The sequence below is a fragment of the Ptychodera flava genome, chromosome 1, assembly GCF_041260155.1.
Source record: "Ptychodera flava strain L36383 chromosome 1, AS_Pfla_20210202, whole genome shotgun sequence".
NCBI classification, from domain to species: domain Eukaryota; kingdom Metazoa; phylum Hemichordata; class Enteropneusta; family Ptychoderidae; genus Ptychodera; species Ptychodera flava.
In genome coordinates this window covers 7179815-7203945 of record NC_091928.1, presented here as the reverse complement: position 1 = coordinate 7203945, position 24131 = coordinate 7179815, and the positions used below count along the sequence as shown (strand labels likewise).

Genomic DNA, 24131 nt, shown 5'->3' with positions numbered 1-24131 from the left:
GTCGAAATTACCCAAAATAAGCAACAGAAAACTAAAAGTTATCGCTGTGTCGAAAGGACAGTATATCAACATAAAAAGACGCTAGTTTGTTATGACATGGAGGCCGGAGGTAGAAGGACAGAGCATTCCCTCGCTCTCACCCAGCTATTAGTACGGGCCGCCGGTGGGATTGCCTCGCTATTAAAAGCAATGGATTCGCCGGTACTGGGGAGTACGGAGGCCATCATTCTTCAGTCTATCGAAGGAGCGTTTTGTGCCAAAAAATACATGACAGCAATCAAATATACGCTAAAACCTTTAAAACGTCAAAATTCGCAACTGACCGAGAAACATAACTTGTTATGTGCGCATGCGCATATTAAGGGGAGACCCATTTGATTTCGGGGGGGTATGCAGGAAGTGGGTATGGGAACTTTTTTTTGTTAGAGAGACAGCATTTTTTTATTTCTACAGTCAGACCTGCATCAATTTTTTTTTCAAATGGAGTAGCAGTGCAATTTTTCAAATTTAAGCCAGTGTTTCACATATCACAGGATGTTTTTATTTATTCATTTTACATTCCAACAAATGACAAACAAAATGGAAAGTCTATTATATATACAACTTTAAATTATAGAACACTTTTTTGGCAAATCAACTGTGATCAGTACTATACCTGCTTTTCTTTAAAACAGTCAAGTCCTTTTAAGTTCTCAGGGGAGATGTCATCTTTTGTGGTCAGAGAAACAAGGCTCACATATTGTATTTCATTATATTTGTTGTTCCTCAATTTTCACTGTCAACTTGTAATCTTTCTAACATATTTATATTGAGAGAATAATGTATTGGTTTTGACACTAGTTTATTGACTCCTATCTTGTGTTTTAAATTTTCACGATTTACAGAAGTCAAATAGTCCCATCTAGATATTGCCTATACCATTGAGATATTGCAACAGAAATCCTGAAACATGCTTTCTTGGGTCAGAAAAGGGAAGGAAAACATCAAGTGCACCAAGGTGTACAGTAGTGAATGCTTATATCATAAGTGCTGGAAAAAAAACACATAAGAATTACTTGTGGTAAAAACATTTGCGTGCCTTTGGCAGCATGCCAGCAAACAATACATGAGAATGAAGTTTCCAAAATTTTGCTCATTTCAACAGCATTGTGACAATTCCTTTTTTATTTCTGTCTGTTATGAGAATATTTTTTTCTCAAGCCATTACAGGCTTAGTTTTTTTCTTTTATTTCACCTGGTGACATTTTTTGTTCCTCGAAATCCTCCATACCCCCCAGAAATCAAGTGGTTCTCCCCTAAGTGAGCCCCTGACCTATCCGGGCCAGTGGATTACTTCCTCAGTAGAACTGATATGCCTGCCAGTACCGGTGTTTATCGCCTACGGAGGCCATCATTCTTCAGTCGATCAAAGGCGCCTTTCGTACCAAAAAATACACGACAGCTGCAAAAGTGCATCACTGTCAACTTCATAACTATAGAACATTTGAAATACACAGTGAAACGTTCACAACGTAAAAAATGTGCCCATACCGAGAAACAAGATGGCGTCCGTTTCGATTCTTCAACTCAGATTTTGTCCTACAGTCTTGCGCATGCGCAGACGGTAGCTTTAGCGAAAGTGAGGCAAAATCAAGTAAATATAAAATAAAAATGGATAAAAATATTGTTTAAAATAATGTAAGGCATGTATCACCAAATTTTGAACATTTCTGACGGTATTTCAACTATACGAACACCCATGCCAAACATCACAATAATCAAATCAGTGGTTTTGAGGAAAAAGTGAAAATAGTGGTTTTCAGAAAAAAGCTAAAAAAGTGACTTTAAAATGATTCAATCAAAAAAAGAAAAAAGACCGTTTGAGATACATGCCCAAGTAACCACCAGACCAAATTTCAGAAAAAGTTACTGAAGCGTTTCTGAGATACCTGCGTCCACAGCATACGGCCCACTATGTTGGCCATATTGGGCCGCGCCATCACATTAGTACCTTGTGCCCACAGGGCACAAAGTACTAAAAATGTATTTTGAAAATGTTACCAAGTAGGAGTGCCTCTTTAACTTGATACTAGATACTGTTATTTCGATAACATGTGGTCAACTTTGCGATCGATCAAACATTTTCTTAAAACATTTTAATGGACGAAAAAGTCACCTCACTATTAGGCACCTATTTTCGTCATCTTCTAATTAACTTATTTTTAGCTAGCCGTGGTACATTCTATTTAACTCGACGAATTCATGCATTTAATTGATTTGGAAATACAAATGTTGGTCTATAAATAAAGGGTTATAAAACACTGTCACTGTCATATCGGCCGTTTATGAAGAGTTCCATAAAAGCCTCGAAATGTTTGCATTAAAATACAGCAAAATATCATGGCTATCTTTATCTTCGAGCTCTGTCGTTTTGTCATTTCGCTCGTTTTTAGCATTTTTTACTGGTTTATTGATTGATTAATTGATCGACCTTTTGATAGATTGACCATCTATTTGACTTAAAGCTTGATATATGGCGGATATCACATGCAGGACAGGATTTGCTTACTATTTTCAAAACACTGATATCACTTCTGGTCTTTTGGCCAGAGGTCCATATATCTTTCTTTCATGAATTTGACTTTGTTGTGTCTACCGTTGATTATCTGTTTGTTCTGTGCTGTTTAGAGTCTATGTTTATTACTATTGTATTATGATTTGACCAAGTGCTATCGGATTATAGATGGGTATGATTGCAATTCTTTGACGGAATAAAGTCAATCAAAATGAAAGCGGAACTGACCTTCAAATGTACAAGTTGTAGTCCCTGCGCCCCCCCCCCCCGCTCTCTCTCATTTATAGATGTAAACCACGTAAGGAAACTTTGTTTAACTTTCTTTTATCTCACATCGTCGCCATTGCAGCGAGCGAGCAGGACTAGTCGCAAGAACTTACAATCAGGTCATTCATAACATTTTGTCTCATTGGTGTGATATTATCTCTTATGCACACCTGTAATTCTGTGTATTTTTAACCACAGTATTTATTTAGCAACAAGGTCATCGACTATGTGAAGAATCATGACAAGAAGACTCCCATGTTTATGTATTTTGCATTGCAAAGTGTACACGGACCACTTGAGGTAGGGTGTCAAATTTAGCACAAAGGTGTCATTCCCAGAAAGTTACTGGGACTGGGGAAAGTTTCCCGCAAAAATCGAAAGTGATGAGTCTCGTAAAATATACGATTATTTCACATATGAAACAACCCTGCACTGATGACAAGACAATCAAGTAAAACAAAATACAAACTGCTATAAAGCAAGTACGTGTAGGATGAAGGGAGAAAACGACGTAAGAGTACATAAAAGCATAGAGACTTTCCAATTATCAGTCGGAAGGAATATTTTTTTCGTATTCCTGACATCAGTCCGACAAAAGAGCTAGCACACAGAAATATAGGTAGCGTACATTGTGCTATCTCTAAGGTCTGACTGGCATTTGTAAAGTATTTTGCCCGGGGTCCTTAAGAATGTAGTGGCGAAATGTATGGGTACAGCCAGGTCTGGGGAAAATCAGCAGCACCAAAATACCCTCCAAAATCGAAATGCATTGTGTTTTAACCGAGTTCGGGTTCAGATGAGGGGATGATTTGACGTGGCTCGAGACTGCAAATGTCAAGGCTTGAACGATTTTAATCATCAATACCCGCAAAATGGAAGAGCATTCTTTGTTTACATTTTTATTCCTTTAACTAGGCACCGCAAAAGTATCAAGACATGTATTCGCACATCAACGACACAGAACGAAGAATTAAGCTAGGTAGGTTTAGGAAGATACACTCACAATGACGCCTTCTACAGCTTCTATGCCTTCTTCTGCTTCTGCCTGTCTCTTGGTCTATTGATCTAGGTCTGCCAATCTATTCAGATTTGTCTATCTATTCATGACTCTCTGCCTCTTCATCAATCCCCTTCATTCATCCTGCCTTTTTGTTTGTTTGTTTGTCTGCTTATCTGTCGGTCTGTCTGTCTGTCTGTCTGTCTGTCTGTCTGTCTGTATATCCCTGTGGTTGTTTTTTCGTCCACATATGTGGCCATTCATCTAATTATAAATCCATGTGACTGTACATCACATAGAAGCAAAACGGCAATATTATAAAACATCTATCTAACGTGCAGATGTAGTACCGATAACTTTTTGAGACCGTTTAGAGCAATGACACTTTGATTTGCGTTACTTAAAAGTTATTTGCTGTTGTATTATTAATATCGTTTCAGCCATGGTTACAGCCATGGACGACGCAGTCGCTGCGGTGGTTGAAGCTTTCAAGGAATATGGATTCTGGGAGGACACGTTACTCATATTTATGTCAGACGTAAGTGCCAATGTCATTTCAAAGCAAGAGACTAACGTTGGACAGACAGGCAGTTTGACAAACAGAAGAGGGGCAATATCAGGGAGTCCTATGTAACACAGGTAGAAAGACAAATGAACCTTGACGAAACTTCCATTACAGAGACCGACACAAAGACACTGCCACCCGGGCTGCCACCCAGCCGATGTCGTTGAGTTCGAAGGGACAGGAACACTGTTGACATACACAGGTTTTACCGACAGACAGGGACAGGGAGCAAGAAAGCAAAAGAGAGAATTACAGTGTACGGGATATTCAACTATTGGCGCAAATGTTTAGCTATTTTAAACTCCATGGTTTAGGCAGCGCTCTACCACAGAACAACCTAAAACCTTTTACTGTGTCTGTATCTTAGCATGTATTTGTATTTCAGAATGGTGGACCGGCGAACGGTGACAACGCTGGCAGTAACTGGCCTCTACGTGGGTCTAAGCATACTCTGTGGGAAGGCGGTACTAGGGTTGTTACCCTTGTTCATGGTAAAATGTTGGAGAAAACAGGTTACGAAAATGACCAGTAGGTTTCTAAACAGCAATTTAAATTCACTAAAGGCCGCAACAAAAGAGCATTTTGGCCATTTCTAACGTTTTCAAAAAAAGATACGATGCCTTTAGGGAGCGTCCAATTATTATGGCCGGAATGGGCCGGCAAATTCTTCCTCTGCATCAGTCAAAAATTAGTTAAACCCTCCGTTGCCCCCCCCCCCATTGATGAACCTCTTTTAAGATGACAAAAATTTCATGCCCCCTCCCCCCCCCCTTTTACTTGAGTAAGTATTGATCCAATTTTAATGATAACACTGGTTATTACCGTTGCATAGAAACAATATAACATCAGTGGAAAAGAGATTTTTCCAAGATCCTTCTCTTCTCTAAGAATTTGTATACATTGTCTACTGTGTCTCGGGAGGTTCAAACAGTTCTTCATCACTTATGCTGCTGCAAGTTTCATCGATTACAACGTCGTCCTCTTCCTCGGCATGTTTTCGTGTTCTTCCCTCATATCACAAAAATGCCAACATATAAGGTCATGGAGGGGCGAAACATCCGATTTACAGGCCTAGTAGCTACCCACCGCTCATTGGGTAAGGTAAAACAAAGTTAGCTACTGTAAAAGTGCTTGATCAAGGACATATATAGTATATACACATATATTTTTATATTTATTATAATACAAAACGGTATATTTATGTATTTCTTCCTAATTGCTAATTGAGATAAACACAAAGTCATGCACACTTTTCATTTATATTCTAGCCTTTGTGTTATTTATGCAGATAAGTTTTGTGCAAGGAGCCTTTCAATGTAAGCAAGGGTTAAGTTTAACACATAGCTTGCACCTATCCATTGCCTTACCTCTGCCAAAGGCTAATAGGAATTGTTCATTGTCCTTGTAACCTCCACAAATGTAATAATCAACACAAATGTAATATCTACCACAATCGTATTGAAATCAACCACAAATGTAATAAAACAGTCAACCATTAATGTAACAACCCGCAACCACAAATGTAATAAACAAATTAACCATAAATGTAATAAAACTCAACCATAAATGTAATAAACTTGAACTTGTATATGTGATCATTTGTTTATAAATGCCCTGAGTAAATAATAACTTTATTAAGACAAGTGTAATGTTATAACATACTTTCCTGAAACTAGGTTTCCTTTCCGAAACACAGAATTTAGTACTTTGAGAACACAATCAGAAAACGGCGAGGTACTGATCAAACCGTTAGATAATGGAAGTGGAACAGCAGTTCTAGACACTGATAATTACATAATAAGGAAGCGTCAAAATAACTCGTCAACCAGTGATATCACACAGTTTATGACAGATGACTCAGAACAAATAACAGAGAAATATACAACCTTATAACAGAAATTTACGACACAAAACATGTTGACGAGAACATATATCCATATTTCAATCTAGTCAAAAAACATTACGAACACTACCTTGGACACAGTAGAACAAAATTAGACATCCTAACATCCCAGCAAAGGAACAAACTTCAAGTGGGACAACATAGGAATACCGAAAATCTATCGATTATTCCAGACAATTTATCCACTGAAGATGAATTTGAGGCGACTGATTATGAAAGTGCGGCAAATTTCGAAAAAAAAACGGCGTTAAAGGATCGTAGTGTTATACAGTCTCCTCCACTCTGGAGTAGAGACTGCACTGACACTCAGATTACAGCTGTGTCTCGCCATGGCCAATCAGTTTTGTACACAAAATAGTGAAACGTAAAATACACTTTCAAATATACAAAACACACTAAACGCAAACAATTAAGATATGAATAATGTGTGGAGTTGCTTTCCTTATTACAGAGATAAACATTGAAGGGCTAATTCCTCAAATTCAACTACAAAATAGATTTATTACATTTATGGATGACAAGTATTACATTTATGGGTGATTTTTTTATTACATTTACGGTTACCATTTATTACGTCAATAGGCCAAACCCGGAATTCGAATCGACCACAGTACAAACAAAGCCATGTGCGCAAACGCGCATAGACGTACGTGTATTTCTATACGCGCTAGTACACATGTGGGTTTGTTTGTACCGGCATCACGTGATTATTTGGGCGTACTGAGTCTGTAGAACGCATCGCGTCCTTTTTATTCCGGAGTAGAACCATTGTGGTTGGTGTTTTTATTACATTTATGGTTGATTTTTGTTACATTTATGGGTGATATTACATTTATGGGTGCAGTTTATTACAATTATGGTTGATGTTACATTTATGGAGATTATAACATGTATGGAGGTTACAGTCCTCAGCGTGCTCAATTTACAAGAAGACAAGCCTGTACAGAGTTTCAAAGACAAGATGTTCATGTGACAGATAAAACTTATACTGTTAGTCAGATTAACAGTGAAATGACTTCAGAGAATTAGTCCGTGGGCTGGAGGGGCCCACCGTGCAACCCCCCCCCCACATCCCTACACTATGGGTATTTTTTGTTCTTTAGGACCTGTTGAACAAGAAAAAAGATGTTAACATTGGATATTTTGGGATGCACTACCTATCTGGGCTGGTTTTTGATTTGCATATACCGCAAAAAATGGCGAAAAATGGGTAGGGGTACGGGGTACTATATCCTCCCCTACATTAAGTAAACTAGCATGAAATAGCACAAACCATACATTTTTCGAAAGCTGAGATTCTGCTCGTTATGAAAAACACCAACTTTAGCAAAATTAATTTATGTACATAGAATAAGACGACTTTAAAATGAATTTTTTTGACAATTTTGAATTTTTTACCCAAAATACCATGTGACAATTGTGATTTACTTGTTATTAAGCAAAATTTTGACAGCTTTTTGTGTTTGAATTATTTATTGAAAAAATTATTTATTGAATTATTTTTTGAAAAAAGTTAACATTAGATATTTAACTATACACTACTTCTCTTGAGTCAATTTTGAATTGGGTGTATCTGTATGGGGTGTGCAAAAGCTAGGGGTAGGGGTACAACATTCTTTCCTTGATGACGTAAACTGGCTTGAAATGCCATATACCTTATAGTTTTAGAAAGCTTAGATACTGGTCTTTCCAAAAAGCGTAAACTTTTAGTGAAAAAATATGACGTCATAGAATTGGATAACTTTAAATCGATTTTTTCTGGTAAATCAGTATTTTAACCAGAAGAAAATACGATAACTATTGTTTCCTCCTTATGAAGCAAATCAAACACATTTATGGATATTATTTACTAATTGCAATGTGCTGAAGAAGAAAATAAATGTCAAAATTGGGTATTTACCATGCATTATTGTCTCTAGTCACTAAAATAGCAAGTTTTGCTACATTGGTATATCGTGAATGGGCATTTTATTGTTATGCAATGAACTAATGCACAGCCTTAAAAAGAAGACTCGAAAACGTGCACACATAGTCATATTGCCATTTTCTCCTTCAAGTAAATAGATTATTGACGACTGTCTATTGTTATAATTTAATTTTAAATATTTTTCTATAAAATAATTTTGTTAAGGCGTATTTGGAAAATTGTCTATGCCTCCTTGTCTTACTTTATATACAGCACGCATTACTAACAATCTATTAGGCCGAGGCTAGAGGGGGCGTCTACGTGCACCTCCCCCCCCTCACCCCACAGGATAATAAACCTGTAATTTTCAGAAGCCTTGGGATCCCTAGAATAAGATAAGGATTTTAACAGACAAAATATAGGGACTCAATAGCTGTTACGGTCATGTTTTGAAGGGTACCACAAAATCACGATTTTGTGAACCACGTGGATTTTTGTCAAACCTGTCTTCTTGTACGTGATCTGCTGAGCTTACTGTTTAACATGACCTAGGTTATAGGGTATCATTAGAAAGGTGATTGATTCTTCTTGAAAATGGTATATAGCAATATGCAATATCTTCTATAGTTTTCATGAAATAGGGCCATAATTTACCCCATACCCCAAAGTTTTATGTCACAAATTACTGTCAAAACTAATCTAAATTCCACCAATTATTTACCTATACATAATACAAAAGGCAATACTGTGTATTAACTTTGTGTTATTTGCCACAGGTACAAGTAGAAAGTTGGAATAAACTTTTAACAGAAAAAATATTGGGATCCTGTAGCTGTAACAGTCATATTTTGAAGGGTACCGAAAAATCACAGTATTACTGACTCGCATTCGTTTTTGTTAAACCTGTCTTCTTGTAAGCCTTCTGCTGAGCTTATTTTGAACATAACGAGGCCAATGGGGTACCATTAGAAAGTTGATTAACTCTTCTTTAAAATCATATGTTGCAATATGCAATATCTTCTATAGTTTTCATGAAATAAGATCAAAACTTACCCCATACTCCAACGTTTTATGTCGCAAATTACCATCAATACGGATAGCTTTCAATCGGATTCGAACCCACAACACACGGCATCAGTCGCTTAGCTGCGAGGCCACAGACAGAACCACTCGGCTAAATCTCCACTCCCAAAAAAGAGTGGTTCAATAGCCGGCTAAGTTGTTACATTTTTCTGACTGAGACAGCTCAACACGTTGTACAGCTCGTGAAGCACTCACGCACGCATGCTCACTATCATACATCGCACATACACACTTTATCGAAGCGAAGAAAACGAATTTCATCGCTTTAACTGGGCGAACGATAACCTGGGGGACAATTCTGTCCACCAGCAGTGTTACCAAGCCAGGGTAGAAAATACGGATAGTTTTCAATCGGATTCGAACCCACAACACACGGCATCAGTCGCCTAGCTGAACTAATCTCAAATTCTACCTATTATTTTCCTAGACACATTACAAAAGGCAATTCTTTGTATAAAATATATTTTATTTGGTACAGGGACATGTCAAAAATATGAGTTAGACTTTCAAAAGACAAAATATTGGTATTGAATGACTGTTACTAGCATGTTTTGAAGGGTACCGTGAAGTCAGAGTATTACCGACTCGCATATGTTTTTGTTAAATGTGTGTTCTTGAAGTTTTCTGCTGAGCTTCCTTTTTTACCATAGCCTAGATTATGGGCTGCCATTGGAAAGACAATTTATTTGGCTTTAAAATTACATATTGTAATATACAATATCTTCTATAGTTTGTATGAAATAGGACCAAACCTTACCCCATACCCCAAAGTTTTATGTCACACATTACTGTCTAAACTAATCCTAAATTCTACTAATTATCTACCTAGACATTATAAAATAGGCAATGCTTTATATCAAATTTGTTTTGTTTGATACATGTAAATGTTAGAAACGTGAAATAAACTTTTAACAGAAAAATATCCAGATGCTGTAGCTGTAGCAGTCATATTTTGAATGGTACTGCAAAATCACAGTACTGCCAACTCGCATACATTTTTGTTAAACCTGTCTTCTTATAAGTCTTCTACTGAGCTTACTGTTTAACATAACGTAGCAAGTTGGGCATCATCAGAAAGGTAATTTACCCTTATTTAAAATAATATATTGCAATATGCAATATCTTTTATAGTTTTCATGAAATAGGACCACAACTTAACCATACCCCAAAGTTTTATATTCCAAATTACCGTCAAAACTAATCTCAAATTCTGTCAACTATTGACCGGGACAAAAAGGGCAATGATTTGTATTAAATTTAGTATATTTGCTTTAGGTTTATGTTAAAAACTTGAAACGAACTTTTAACAGAAAAAATATTGTGATGCTGTTGCTGTAACAGTCATATTTTGAAGGGTACCACAAACTCACAGTATTGCCAACTCGCATACGTTTGGTTAAACCTGTCTTATTATAAGTCATCTGCTGAGCCTATTTTTAACATAACCCGGTTATTTGGTATCGTTAGAAAGGTAATTTTTCTTCTTTGATATGACATATTGTAATATACAATATCTTCTTAAGTATTCAGGAAATAAGACCAAAACTTACCCCACACCCCTAAGTTTATATTGCAAATTACTATCACTACTAATCTCAAATTCTACCAAACTTTTACCTAGACATACTACAAAAGGCAATGATTTGCATGAAATCAGTTTATTTGCTACAGAGACATGTTACAAATATTAGATAGACTTTTAACAGACAAAATATTGGGAATGAATGGTTGTTGCTGTCATGTTTTGAAGGGTACTGTAAAGTCTCAGTCTTGCCCACTCGTATGTGTTTTTGTTAAATGTGTCATCTTGTAAGTCATCTGCTGAGCTTACTTTTTACTCTAACCTATCTTATAGGCTATAATTGGAAAGAAAATTTATTTTACCTTAAAGTGACATATTGTAATATGAAATATCTTTAATACTTTTCATGAAATAGGACCAGACTTACCCCATATCCCAAATTCGCAAACTGCAAAGTTTTCGAACAGATGTAGTTTGCAAATAAAACTAAGGGCTGGGGTAAGTTTTTTGCCATTTCATTACAACTTCAGATGATAAAAATGCACTTTATAATATGCTAAAATAATAGTGATAAAATCTTTGTAATGATACCCTACAATCTGCGTTACGGATAAAATAAAGGTTGGCAGATAAATTTCATGGAAACTGTTTGATAAAATTTCACGGGTTTCAGCAACATATATCCTGCTATCCTTCAAACTATGATGCTAACAGCTATTAAATCCCAATAATTATCCTGTTAATGGTATCATTCATAGTTGGAAATGTCTGTGTAACAAATAAAAAAGGTTTCATACAAAGTTTGTCTTTTTTATAGAATTTATTGAAATTAAATGCTAGTTTTGACAGTAATATACAACATAAAACTTTGGGGTATGGGGTAAGGTTTGGTCCTATTCATACAACTATGAAGATATTGTATATTACAATATGTCATTTTAAAGCCAAATAAATTGTCTTTCCAATGGCAGCCCATAATCTAGGCTATGGTAAAAAGTAAGCTCAGCAGAAAACTTACAAGACGACACATTTAACAAAAACATATGCGAGTCGGTAATACTCTGACTTCACGGTACCCTTCAAAACATGCCAGTAACAGTCATTCAATACCAATATTTTGTCTCTTAAAGTCTAACTCATATTTTTGACATGTCCCTGTACCAAATAAAATATATTTTATACAAAGAATTGCCTTTTGTAATGTGTCTAGGAAAATAATTGGTAGAATTTGAGATTAGTTTGATGGTAATTTGCGACATAAAACGTTGGAGTATGGGGTAAGTTTTGATCTTATTTCATGAAAACTATAGAAGATATTGCATATTGCAACATATCATTTTAAAGAAGAGTTAATTAACTTTCTAATGGTACCCCATTGGCCTCGTTATGTTCAAAATAAGCTCAGCAGAAGACTTACAAGAAGACAGATTTAACAAAAACGAATGCGAGTCAGTAATACTGTGATTTTTCGGTACCCTTCAGAATATGACTGTTACAGCTACAGGATCCCAATATTTTTCTGTTAAAAGTTTATTCCAAGTTTCTAACATGTACCTGTAGCAAATAACACAAAGTTAATACACAGTATTGCCTTTTGTATTATGTATAGGTAAATAATTGGTGGAATTTAGATTAGTTTTGACAGTAATTTGTGACATAAAACTTTGGGGTATGGGGTAAATTATGGCCCTATTTCATGAAAACTATAGAAGATATTGCATATTGCTATATACAGTTTCAAGAAGAATCAATCACCTTTCTAATGATACCCTATAACCTAGGTCATGTTAAACAGTAAGCTCAGCAGATTACGTACAAGAAGACAGGTTTGACAAAAATCCACGTGGGTCTCAAAATCGTGATTTTGTGGTACCCTTCAAAACATGACCGTAACAGCTATTGAGTCCCATATTTGTCTGTTAAAACCCATTTCTTATTCTAGGGATCCCAAGGCTTCTGAAAATTACAGGTTTGTTATCCTGTGGGGTGAGGGGGGAGGTGCACGTAGACAACCCCTCTAGCCTCGGCCTAATAGATTGTTAGTAATGCGTGCTGTATATAAAGTAAGACAAGGAGGCGTAGACAATTTTCCAAATATGCCTTAACAAAATTATTTTATAGAAAAATATTTAAAAATTAAATTAAAACAATAGACAGTCGTCAATAATCTATTTACTTGAAGTAGAAAATGGCAATATGACTATGTGTGCACGTTTTCGAGTCTTCTTTTAAAGGCTGTGCATTAGTTCATTGCATAACAATAAAATGCCCATTTACGATATACCAATGTAGCAAAGCTTGCTATTTAGTGACTAGAGACAATAATGCATGGTAAATACCCAATTTTGACATTTGTTATCTTCTTCAGCACATTGCAATTAGTAAATAACATCCATAAATGTGTTTGATTTGCTTCATAAGGAGGAAACAATAGTTATCGTATTTTCTTCCGGTTAAAAATACTGATTTACCAGAAAAAATCGATTTAAAGTTATCCAATTCTATGACGTATATTTTTTCACTAAAAGTTTATGCATTTTAAAAAGACCAGTATCTAAGCTTTCTAAAACTATAAGGTATATGGCATTTCAAGCCAGTTTACTTCATCAAGGAAGTATGTTGTACCCGTACCCTAGCTTTTGCACACCCCATACAGATACACCCAATTCAAAATTGACTCAAGAGAAGTAGTGTATAGTTAAATATCTAATGTTAACACTTTTTTCCTGTTTAATATGTGGGAATAAATAATTCAAACAAAAAAGCTGTCAAAATTTTGCTTAATAACAAGTAAATCACAATTGTCACATGGTATTTTGGGTAAAAAATTTCAAAATTGTCAAAAAATTCATTTTAAAGTCGTCTTATTCTATGTACATAAATTCATTTTGCTAAAGTTGGTGTTTCTCATAACGAGCAAATTCTCAGCTTTCCAAAAATGTATAGTTTGTGCTATTTCATGCTAGTTTACTCAATGTAGGGGAGGATATAGTACCCCCTACCCCTACCCATTTTTCGCCATTTTTGGGGTACATGCAAATCAAAAAACCAGCCCAGATAGGTAGTGCATCCCAAAATATCCAATGTTAACATCTTTTTCTTGTTCAGCAGGTCCTAGAGAACAAAAAAATACCCAAGTAGTAGGGATGTGGGGGGTGCACGGTGGGCCCCTCCAGCCCACGGACTAAATGAAATCATGCAGCAAATCATTTTATTTCCCAAAATATTTTTGAACACTGAAACTGCTTTTTGACGGGATGGATATTTATCAAATCAAGTGATTCCCCTCTGTGTTGTTTGAACAAAACATGTACACCCCCCCCCCCTGCAGTTTTCGAACTTAAGGTGACCCTCCCTGAATTTTGCCGGCCTACCCCGGCCGTAATAACTGAACGCTCCCTTAAAGCGTATCCCTGGTGCATATATTATAGCCCTCGGGTGCTTGGAGTGTCCAATGTATACGCAGAGAAAATCGAAGGCACGACACGGTTTACTCTTCGGACCGAGAACTCCATGTAGTATGACCATCACGCTTACAAAGTTCTAGCTTAACTGACTAGGGCAGGCTTTAACCACACAAGCAGCTGTTAGAGTTTAACTAAAACTGCACAAATCACATTCATTTTCACCTCTGCTAAAGGCGAACACAGCAATTGTTAAGGTAGAATGTGCCTCAGGGACAGGTATTTGTACTGTAAAACTTTTACAATTGTGTTTTGTTGCAAAACTATGGCTTATTTTGAAGCTCTCGGAGTAAGTAAAGTCGTCACTTAGTATTTTGATAATTGGGAATTGTATTTCCCGTATAGAGATAACAAAGGGATTGCGACCCTTTTCAATTTCAATTTCAATTCCTTTCTTGTTCTTTTAAATTTCACTGGGAGAAATACAGTATATGAAGGAGTAAATTTGTAGAGCTTATTCAGTGTCTCAAGCGAGACGTTTTCGCCAAGTGATCCTGATAATTCTACAAACAAGGCGATTTCCAAATGTAGAAAGAATGCAATGGTCGGGTTTGGTGGTTAAGTTTGCAGTCTGTAGGGTGAACAACTTTAACTATTTAAAATTATGACATAACGATTGTGAAAGTGAAGCATCGAACAGTGTACGTTCTTCTACAAACGTAGGTTTTATCAACACGTTTGTGGTCTGTAGACAGTACATGTACATTGTAAAGTTTAATATCATGGGAACATTGATTTCATTTGTCTTCTAGGTTAATTCACATCGTAGACTGGTATCCTACATTAGTCAACTTGGTTGGCGGTGAAACAGGTAAGCAATCCTGTTAATGGGACAGTTTAGGTATGTGTTATATAAGTAGTACTCTCCGTGACAACGTGTGTACTTTCTTGGTTACTGCACATATAACTCCTCATGAAACCTATCTTTACGGCGGCGATTGTCTACGGAAACTTACTGGGAAAATCACTATGTCGATAATATTGACAACTGGCCACTGTTGGTCAGAGATGGATCGTTTCTGTACGATGTGCATTTTTATTATATCGTTGGTGGTCGTCGTATGCACCAGGCTGCAACACATCAAAAGTGGGGCAGTATTCTCATTGTTTAGGACTTCAAAAGTGTCATTGACATTGGCTACCTCCATGCTGTAACTTTTCTATGCATTTTCAGCATTTTTGTGCTGCTAGTGCAAGACAGTCTTTTGCTATACACTGCAAGATCCGAGGTGCAAACTTCTTATAGACTCCCCTCTCGCTACGTATTTAAGTGTTGCGAGCGTAGCGAAGGCTGGGTTAAAAAGTCTCATTACAGCGAAATATATCAATGCGCAGCATGTTTAAGTCGGGACTATTTTCACATATAGTGTCTGGTACATAAACCAACACTCCTATCACATTAAGTTTCAATTGTAGTGTTAATTTAGCTTCGCAATTCTTCGCAACACTTGTTCTCATTTGCATACAACTTTGCACCTGTTTTCTTGCAATAGATATTCTTCGCCCGAAGTCATGGGAAAATGCACTGTTTGTAATTTCCGACTTTATACATGAAACTGAATAATTATTGAGAACATTAAAATTGCATATTGTAAGATTACCGTCGACCCTAGGGACTTTGATTGCTCCAGTTAGTAATGTTGGAAGGCCTATGTTGGAAAAACGTATCAGAAATTACAGCAGCATGTCCTTTTTAACTGTAAGTGTAAATTATTTACACTTAGCACCTGGATATCACATTTATTATTAAAAAGTTATCGTGAGACATAGCAAGTACGAAAAGAGTTTAAGCTGGTGAGTGAATTTATTGATAATAATGCAACATAAATGTGGACAAGACTTCTCATTGACTGACAACATGTCAAGCAACGTCAATGGTTTTTACCGTGATGGTATGCAGACTTACAGACGTAAATTCGTGAGAAACTTGTATGATTGTACATTAGAGACAACCTCCAATCATTCGGGTTTGACTTCCTGCAACAAAAATAACACTGTAAAAGAGACTTGCCTGGCCGAATGTAGTAGAGTACTTGACCAAAGCTAAACCGAAGACGAGCATCGTTTTATCATAAACCCTAGAGCGATGGATGGAGAACAGCAACATACCTTTGAAGCAACGTTTATTGTTATCCCTCTTAATCCCGATACACACAATAAGCTACCAATAAGCATTGGTCCATTTGTTTCCAGTTTGTAGTAGTTTAAATGATGTTCGTGTAAATTTCAATTAAAAATAACCTCAAACATCATTTTAAGGTTGTATGCGCCTCGAAAGTGAAATACTTCAACTTTTGCTCAAATATTTCCCAATGAAATTACTGTCACCAAAAATCAAGAATAAAAATCAGGGGTCACCGTGCAAAGTTTTGTGCCATAGGAACAAATTAATTAAGTAACATTTGACGATATGTGAAATTCATAATGGCTGCAATCCCGTGTTAACTTTTAATATTACCAGATTTTAAAAGTGGCGGGAAATCAAAATAACGGTTAAAATTCAAATTTAACTGTCCATTTTTACAATAGTAAAGGACTATATCCTTTTAATTTGTAGAATTTATAGAAAGCCAGAGAAAACAGTAAGCCCTTTTTCAGGTCAACAAATTTCAAGAGTTACAGCTACAGGGGCTTTAAAAAAAAGAAAAATAATGCAAAATAACTTTGTAAAGGTATATTTGCTTAACTTATTGGTAGATGTACCCGTGCTGCAATATACTTATATATATTATTTTCCTCTAATAATCGAATTTTGACAGTGATGATTCAGCAAAAACTAAATGACCGAAACCCAAAATACACAAGCGGGTGTATTACGTAACCCTTGTTCGTTTGTCGGCTACCTCTTACATATCTATTAACTTTTGTTAATGGACGTGAGAGAAGAAACATTGTACAATCTTACCTTATCTAATCTTCTCTCTCCTTTGTTTTCAAGATCCAGATATGGACGGTCTCGACGTTTGGAATACCATATCTAAAGGTGACCCTTCACCTCGTACTGAATTTGTTTACAATTTCGATCACATGGAAACAATTCCCGCTCGGGCCATCAGGTAAGGGGTTTGCAGTAAGCTTTGCCTACCGATGCCTACAAGTGACACACCTTTTAGCGATAAAACTTCTGCACAACACTGTAACCCTGTTATGCTATGGCATCAGAATGCCAAATTTTTACCTTTCACAAGACTGGGCAAGGCCCAGGGTTGTATCGTCGTATATAATGTCAGTCCAATATGCAATACTATCCCAATATGTAATATTAACCCAAATGTTACTGTAGGAGTTTATCCGGTTGGTAATTGTCTTGGGATTAACTGTCTAAGAACACACCGCTATTAATTTCAATCCAATTCAATCTTGACGTAACTTAAAGGGACATTCCTAAATGCCTAGCTCTCGCATTAATTCTTCTTGTAATTGAGTATTAACATGCTATAAGTCCTATGTTTTCAACTGAAATTGTTATCCAGTCGGTCAATTTGCTTTTAGGTAAATCTGATAAATAACCTTCCCATTTAAACTGTACTGCAGTGTATTGGGAACATTCTGAGAAGACTAAAAATACTGTCTCTTCGTCATCGTGCTGTTAAAAGACTTATAAAAAATCAATTCCTCCCCATTTCTTACTTCAGTGCCCCTGCGTGTCACTCTTAATATCAATATCATAATGGACACGATTTCTCATTTTAATTTTAATCTTTCATACAGTAACTCTGAAACTTTAACAGTATAGTTTCTTGCAGTTTTTCAATTGATACGATGAACAAACCCATCCCACAAAGGTGTCCTCAAAATCCCAGCGTACAAAGGACGTAAGAACATTATTCTGCAATGCAAGTATTGCTATTCGCTGCTGATTACGGAATTATCTGCGTTACTTTGCAGGGTAGGCGATTACAAACTTATACATGGAAATGCTGGAAGTCCAAGTAAGCATAAAATACACTATTTATGAATATTTCAAAATAATTCTTTCAGTACAATTCATGCCAACTTGTGTACACGGAAGACCCTGATGTCATTGGACCATGTTTGTTTTCCACCATAGTGGATTTACATAGGATTTACAACGAATGAAACAGAACATTGCAAAAACCAGATATGAACTGAATATGCTCACGTGTTTAACAACAGGTTCATTTATAGAAGTACGCTTCACAGAATAGAACATATCTGTTATATCACTATATGTAGCAGGTTTTATCAACTTCGCACAGTACTCTCAGAGTTCAATCACTGATTAGAAAACTTTATTTAATATGCCAATGAGCTATTAATTAACTTGACACTGCTCAATGCTTCATGGGACAATTAGATATCCATCAGATCAACATTTGTAGCACGTTTCATTTAATTTAATGCAGTAATTTTAGAGTAATATCACTAATTACAAAATTCATTAAAACTGCAAATGAGCCCTAAATTAACTTGACACTGTTAAATGTTTCACAGCACAATTAAATATTTATCATATTTATCAAATCAATATCTGTAGTTCGTTTCACCAAATTTGGTGCCGTAATTTCAGAGTTATATACCCAATTACAAAGTTTATTAAATATTCAAATGAACCCTTAATTAACACTACTAAATGCTTTACAAATCAGTTAGATATCTGTCGGATCAGTAAATGCAGCAGTTTTCATCACATTTGATGCAGTTATTTCGGAGTTATATGACTAATTATCATCTTCATGAAATATGCAAATAAGCTAATTATTAACTTGACACTGCTCAAGGCTTCTCAGTACGATTGGATATTTATCAGATCAACATCTGTAACAAGTTTCATCAAATTTAATGCTGTAATTGTGGTGTAATATCACTAATTACAAAGCTTATTAAATATGCAAATGAACACTAAATTAACTCCTCACAACTAAATGTTTTACACCACAATTAGATATCTGTCGGATCAGTATCTGCAGCAGAAATCATCACATTTGGAGCAGTAATTTTGTAGTTACATGACTAATTACTAAACTTCATAAAATATGCAAATGACCTATTTGTTAACTTGACGATGCCAAATACTTCTCAGTACAATTAGATATTTATCAGAACAATATCTTTACCCAATTGCACTGACTTGGATGCCGTAATTGTAGAGTTATATACCTAATTACAAAGTTCATTAAATATGCAAATGAACCTTTAATTAACTTCGCACTACTAAATGCTTTACACCACACTTAAATATTAGTCGGATAAGTATCTGCAGCATATTTCATCACATTTGGCGCAGTTATATCTGAGTTATATGACTAATTACAAAACTTCATAAAATATGCAAATGAGCTATTCATTAACTTGATACTGCCCAATGCATCTAAGTATAAGTAGAAATATATCAGATCAATATTAGTTGCAAGTATCATCAAGTTTGGTGCAGAAATTTCAGGGTTATCTCACTAATAACAAAAGTTCATTAATATGCAAATGAGAAGATATTTGACATGACCCTCACAACATCATGATAATGTTCTGAGATTGTCATCTGTGAAAAGTTTCATGAAATTTTGTGCAGTATTTCTTGATATATGTCTACGCTGTAGGGAAACCATTGTACGGCCTGGAAAAAACGATATTGCATAACTTCATTAATATGCAAGCCACACTAATCAAAATCTAATCAGTTCTTGCAAATAGCATATGGTACCTGTCTATGAAATCTTACTTGAATCCGTTCAGGCGTTTTTGAGTTATCGTGTAAACAGAAAGACAGACAGACACTCACACATAATAAGATATACACATCCACGGACAGACAGACAGACGCTATGACATTAGCCCACGTGTTTACACACGTGAGCTAACAAGTAAATTTCCGGCAGAATATTCTGTAAGTCAGTGTAAGTGGAAATAATCATATTATGAGTATCCCTTTGAACTTAATCAAGAAAAGACTCATATAAAATGTGGAATGTCTCTCAGAAATGACTTTTTTCTGATTCAAGGTGACTGGAGACCTCCTCCTGAGAATGGATGGGCTCGTGATTACACAAAAAAACATATTGCGGGACACTATACAATGCTGTTCAACATACGCGGTGGGTATTTCAATCACGCATCTCTGCTATTCTTTAGCATTCTTTCTTTTTCGGAAAGTGTCCTATTCATAGTTAGTGAGTTTATTATGGTGACATGAGGTCAAAATTACACATTCTTTACAAAATTCATAAATGGCCAAAGGACATCCCTTTGGATCATATCTTTAGCAATTAAGTGGATTTCTAGAAGGAAATCCCTTTTAACACAAGTACAAGAATATGCCACTTATTTCTTTCAAGGCCAGAATCGAAAAAGAAGGCGATATTTTTACAGTGTAAATGTCCCACTGGCTGCTCCACCTGACTACAAATCCAAGTATGCTGTACAACATTTTGTTGAGTCAGACACTCATGTTGCCCCAAATGCGTAATTTTTACCGGTTCATTTTCACATTTCGAAGGTATTCAAGGTATAGAAAAGAAAACATCACAAAACGTTTTTACTTGTAACATGTCATATCTTGTGTAGTAAATTTTATCAGTGTCAAAGTACGACTGCGCATCTCTCTGATTCGAGGATAGTTCACGCCTGCTGCAGTACGTTAAATAGCGATATAAGAACAGACTTCAACTAGCAAACGAAAAGCGTTTAGATGGCAGGAAAAAACCGAGTTAGATGTAAAATGACGAACCAAATGGAGATAATCAAAGGAGTAGGGTACTTATTGAGAAATCTATATCAAGAAATCTATATCAAGAACTTACATATTATAGCGTTTAGCTTGCAATTCACCTTGCCTGTCTCAGCAGCTCATGCCACCCAGATCTCGTATACACCCGATGCAGCGCAGGTTAAAATTGTTAAGTTGTGAAACACAATATAAAGGAAATGAAGGCAACTTCACACGTCGCATCGGCTCTACCTTTGTTAGTGATAAGGTATAGTGAATAGATGAACGTGCTTTCAGTATAACGGGAAACTTGCTTCAGATTTTCACGGCATTCGTAGTCAATTTCTGGGAAGAGGCAAAGTTTCTTAACGAGAAAGTCGGGACGACCTCTCCCTTTAAAGTGTAGAGTGTATGATGCTGAGATCTGAATACTAGTTCCAATATATACTTAAGGACAACATGCCATTTGAGTAGAGCATGATACCACAGAATCTACAGAGTTTTGAACAAGAATGATAAATATAGTGAAAGGTCGTCGTTCTTAATTTTGTCTTTTGCAGACGACCCGACTGAACGCATTGATCTCAGTGCAGAAATGCCTGAAAAAGTGGATGAAATGATGACCCGACTGAGAGAACTAGAAGAGGAGGCTGTTCCCGCTATTGACCTCCCGTCGATGAAAGAATCTTCACCAAAGTATTTTAACAATGTGTACTCACCAGGATGGTGTTAACGAACGAACAATATTGCCCCCTTAACGACAAACGTGAGACGTTTAGCACAAATAAATTGTGTTCCAAGAAATTTAATGATTTGAAAGTACCAGGATGACGGATAAAATGCTGCAGCCAGAACTCGGTCCATAAACAACGGTTGATTCAAGAATTTTTTTTCTTTTAACTTGTAATTTTATCAATGTTGTAACGAATATAGTATGTGATGAGTTTGGGTGAAAGGTTTCACACAATGATCCATAATCGTTTTGTCCACAAGTTGCGTAGCTGTTATCAAGGGTTAGTTAAAATTTTGCTCATCAACTGATTTTTTCTGTGACTCAAATTTCATATCTCACTTCGACCTCCATATTGTATTGGCTAACCAGCAATCTTGTATTGTCTTTTTTAGTATAAATGCATTAAGTAAGCATGGAATGAAAGAGACAGAAGGAAAACATCTCTGACTGATGTTGAAATTGCTGACTTACCTGGACAAATAAATTATGATATATCTTTGCGTTTTCCTTCTAATGGTTACAGATACACTTATGTTTCTCAGATTTGGTCACTGGAAGATTGTACAAGGGTAATATAAGATAGTGTTTTTAACTTGTTATCTTTTTAAGGAAATCACAGTATCCAACGATATGTATCATTTTAGGTTTTCATCCACCCCTTCAGTTGATCGAATGGTTCCTTCTAAAAGATTAATCTGCTCATTATTTTACAAACCTATGTCTACCATGGAGTATGCATCTGTTTTAATAGAAGCTGTTCACAGATATGATCTCTACAAGACAATCATCCAACAATGCAGTTTATGTGTTGACAAATATGTGATATTTTTCAGGCACACAGGTAAACTCTTCTTCAAATTTTTCGATAATTTAATCACAAAGTAGTATGTTAAGATTAAATGTGAATACTTGTTGGTTTCTGGTAAAGATGTATAACTATGATTTGACAGTTCTTGTAAGCAAAACCTAATGGAAGTAAACATTATCTACTGCAAGTTTCAAGTTGTGATCAAAGCAGAAACCACTGTTCATTTGTCAAGTGATCACTGGTAAATTCCAACCTTGGAAGGAGCAAATTTATATGGTGTGTGAGGGATAATTGTTTTGGTTATTTTTTGTGCGTTTGTGTGGTGGAGTGACCTGATATTGTCCTTAATTGGCCATATTATTAATCTAATATATATGAGTTGCACTTGACTGGACCCCATGCTGCGATGATTTAATTACTAATTCAATGACCTGTCAACCACGTGCATCTACCGGAGTTTGTATCCATGGTATTCTGCATCTTGCCATCTATCATTCTTGTGGATCGAAATCCCTTATTAGTGTTTGGGTTTTACTCCATAAAATATTTGATAACGTTGGTCCATTATATCAAAAAAAAATCAGATTTGATCTCTTGATCAAAGGTCACTACAAAGTGATATCAACTGTGACTATAATTTTTTTTCAGTTTTCAAAACTGTCGTCCAAGGTATCTGAGGAGGGTATAGGTCGTGTAAGGTCACGGACTAAAACATTGGCTCCGAAAATACAAAATATGAGTTCCCCCATTTTAACAGATGATTTGGCTAAGGTCTTCCATAGGGACTGGTATACCGAACTGCAAAATTATCAGAAGAGCAGCTTCTGAGAAAGAATTTTTTCCTAAAATTTGCAAAATTTGCTCCTAAATGCAAAATTGTATATTTTCTCATTATATGAGATTATCTGACTCAGGCCATCTTAAGGGGTCTGTATAACAAATATCAATGCTGTCTGACCAGTGGTTTTGATGAAAAAACATCGACCAAAGCCTTTGATGTGACGGAAAAGGTACTTTTTGTACCAATTCTTCAGTATGTATCAACGGCAAGATTTAGTTACTACGAACATGATAGTTTCTTCAAACATTTTCTTTCAACACCAAATTTAATGGTTTCAATAACGCTAGGGAGACTGCGTAGATAATAAACACCTCATTAGGCAAAGGTGTTAATGACTCCCAACGTTAGTTGCAAAGTCTATAGGCAATTTTTATGCAATATCATATCTGTACGTGCCTGCTGCTCGCTTCTTCTTCAGTTTTTTTTTCATTAAACGCGCATCTAAAAAGACAGTATTTAGGGGTTATAATTTACCCGTCGCCTTATAGTCTTTTCTACTCCCGCTTCAAACCATGCTTCTACAATATCTGTCTCCCTATCGATATCCAACGCCAATGGCATATAAAACTACCACTCAAGAAAGGAAAAGCTGCATCTTGAGCGAGATCGTCTGCAAGCTTGTCTATTTTAAATAAATACTGCAAAGTTGAACGAACTGAATGAAGTCAATACAGAAATTGAAGATATTAATACTTCGTGCACAGCCATGGCCAAACAAATATTCCCAGAGACCTCGGAGAATGTTACCCAACTCCAGATCACTCTGTTTATCAGCAATTGTAATATAAATGGTCGCTTGTAATTTAATCTCATACCCGGTAATG

General features: G+C 36.0%; 1 protein-coding gene across 1 annotated transcript; it reads left to right on the top strand.

Annotated features, from left to right (window-relative positions):
• Nucleotides 1-4260: 4260 nt before the first annotated feature.
• On the top strand, nucleotides 4261-18430 carry LOC139114634 (arylsulfatase I-like). The gene is made up of 6 exons (XM_070676506.1): nucleotides 4261-4356; nucleotides 4769-4911; nucleotides 15014-15072; nucleotides 17200-17317; nucleotides 18150-18193; nucleotides 18399-18430. Exons 1-6 carry the CDS (start codon nucleotides 4261-4263, stop codon nucleotides 18428-18430), a joined length of 492 nt encoding a protein of 163 aa, XP_070532607.1.
• Nucleotides 18431-24131: the final 5701 nt, after the last annotated feature.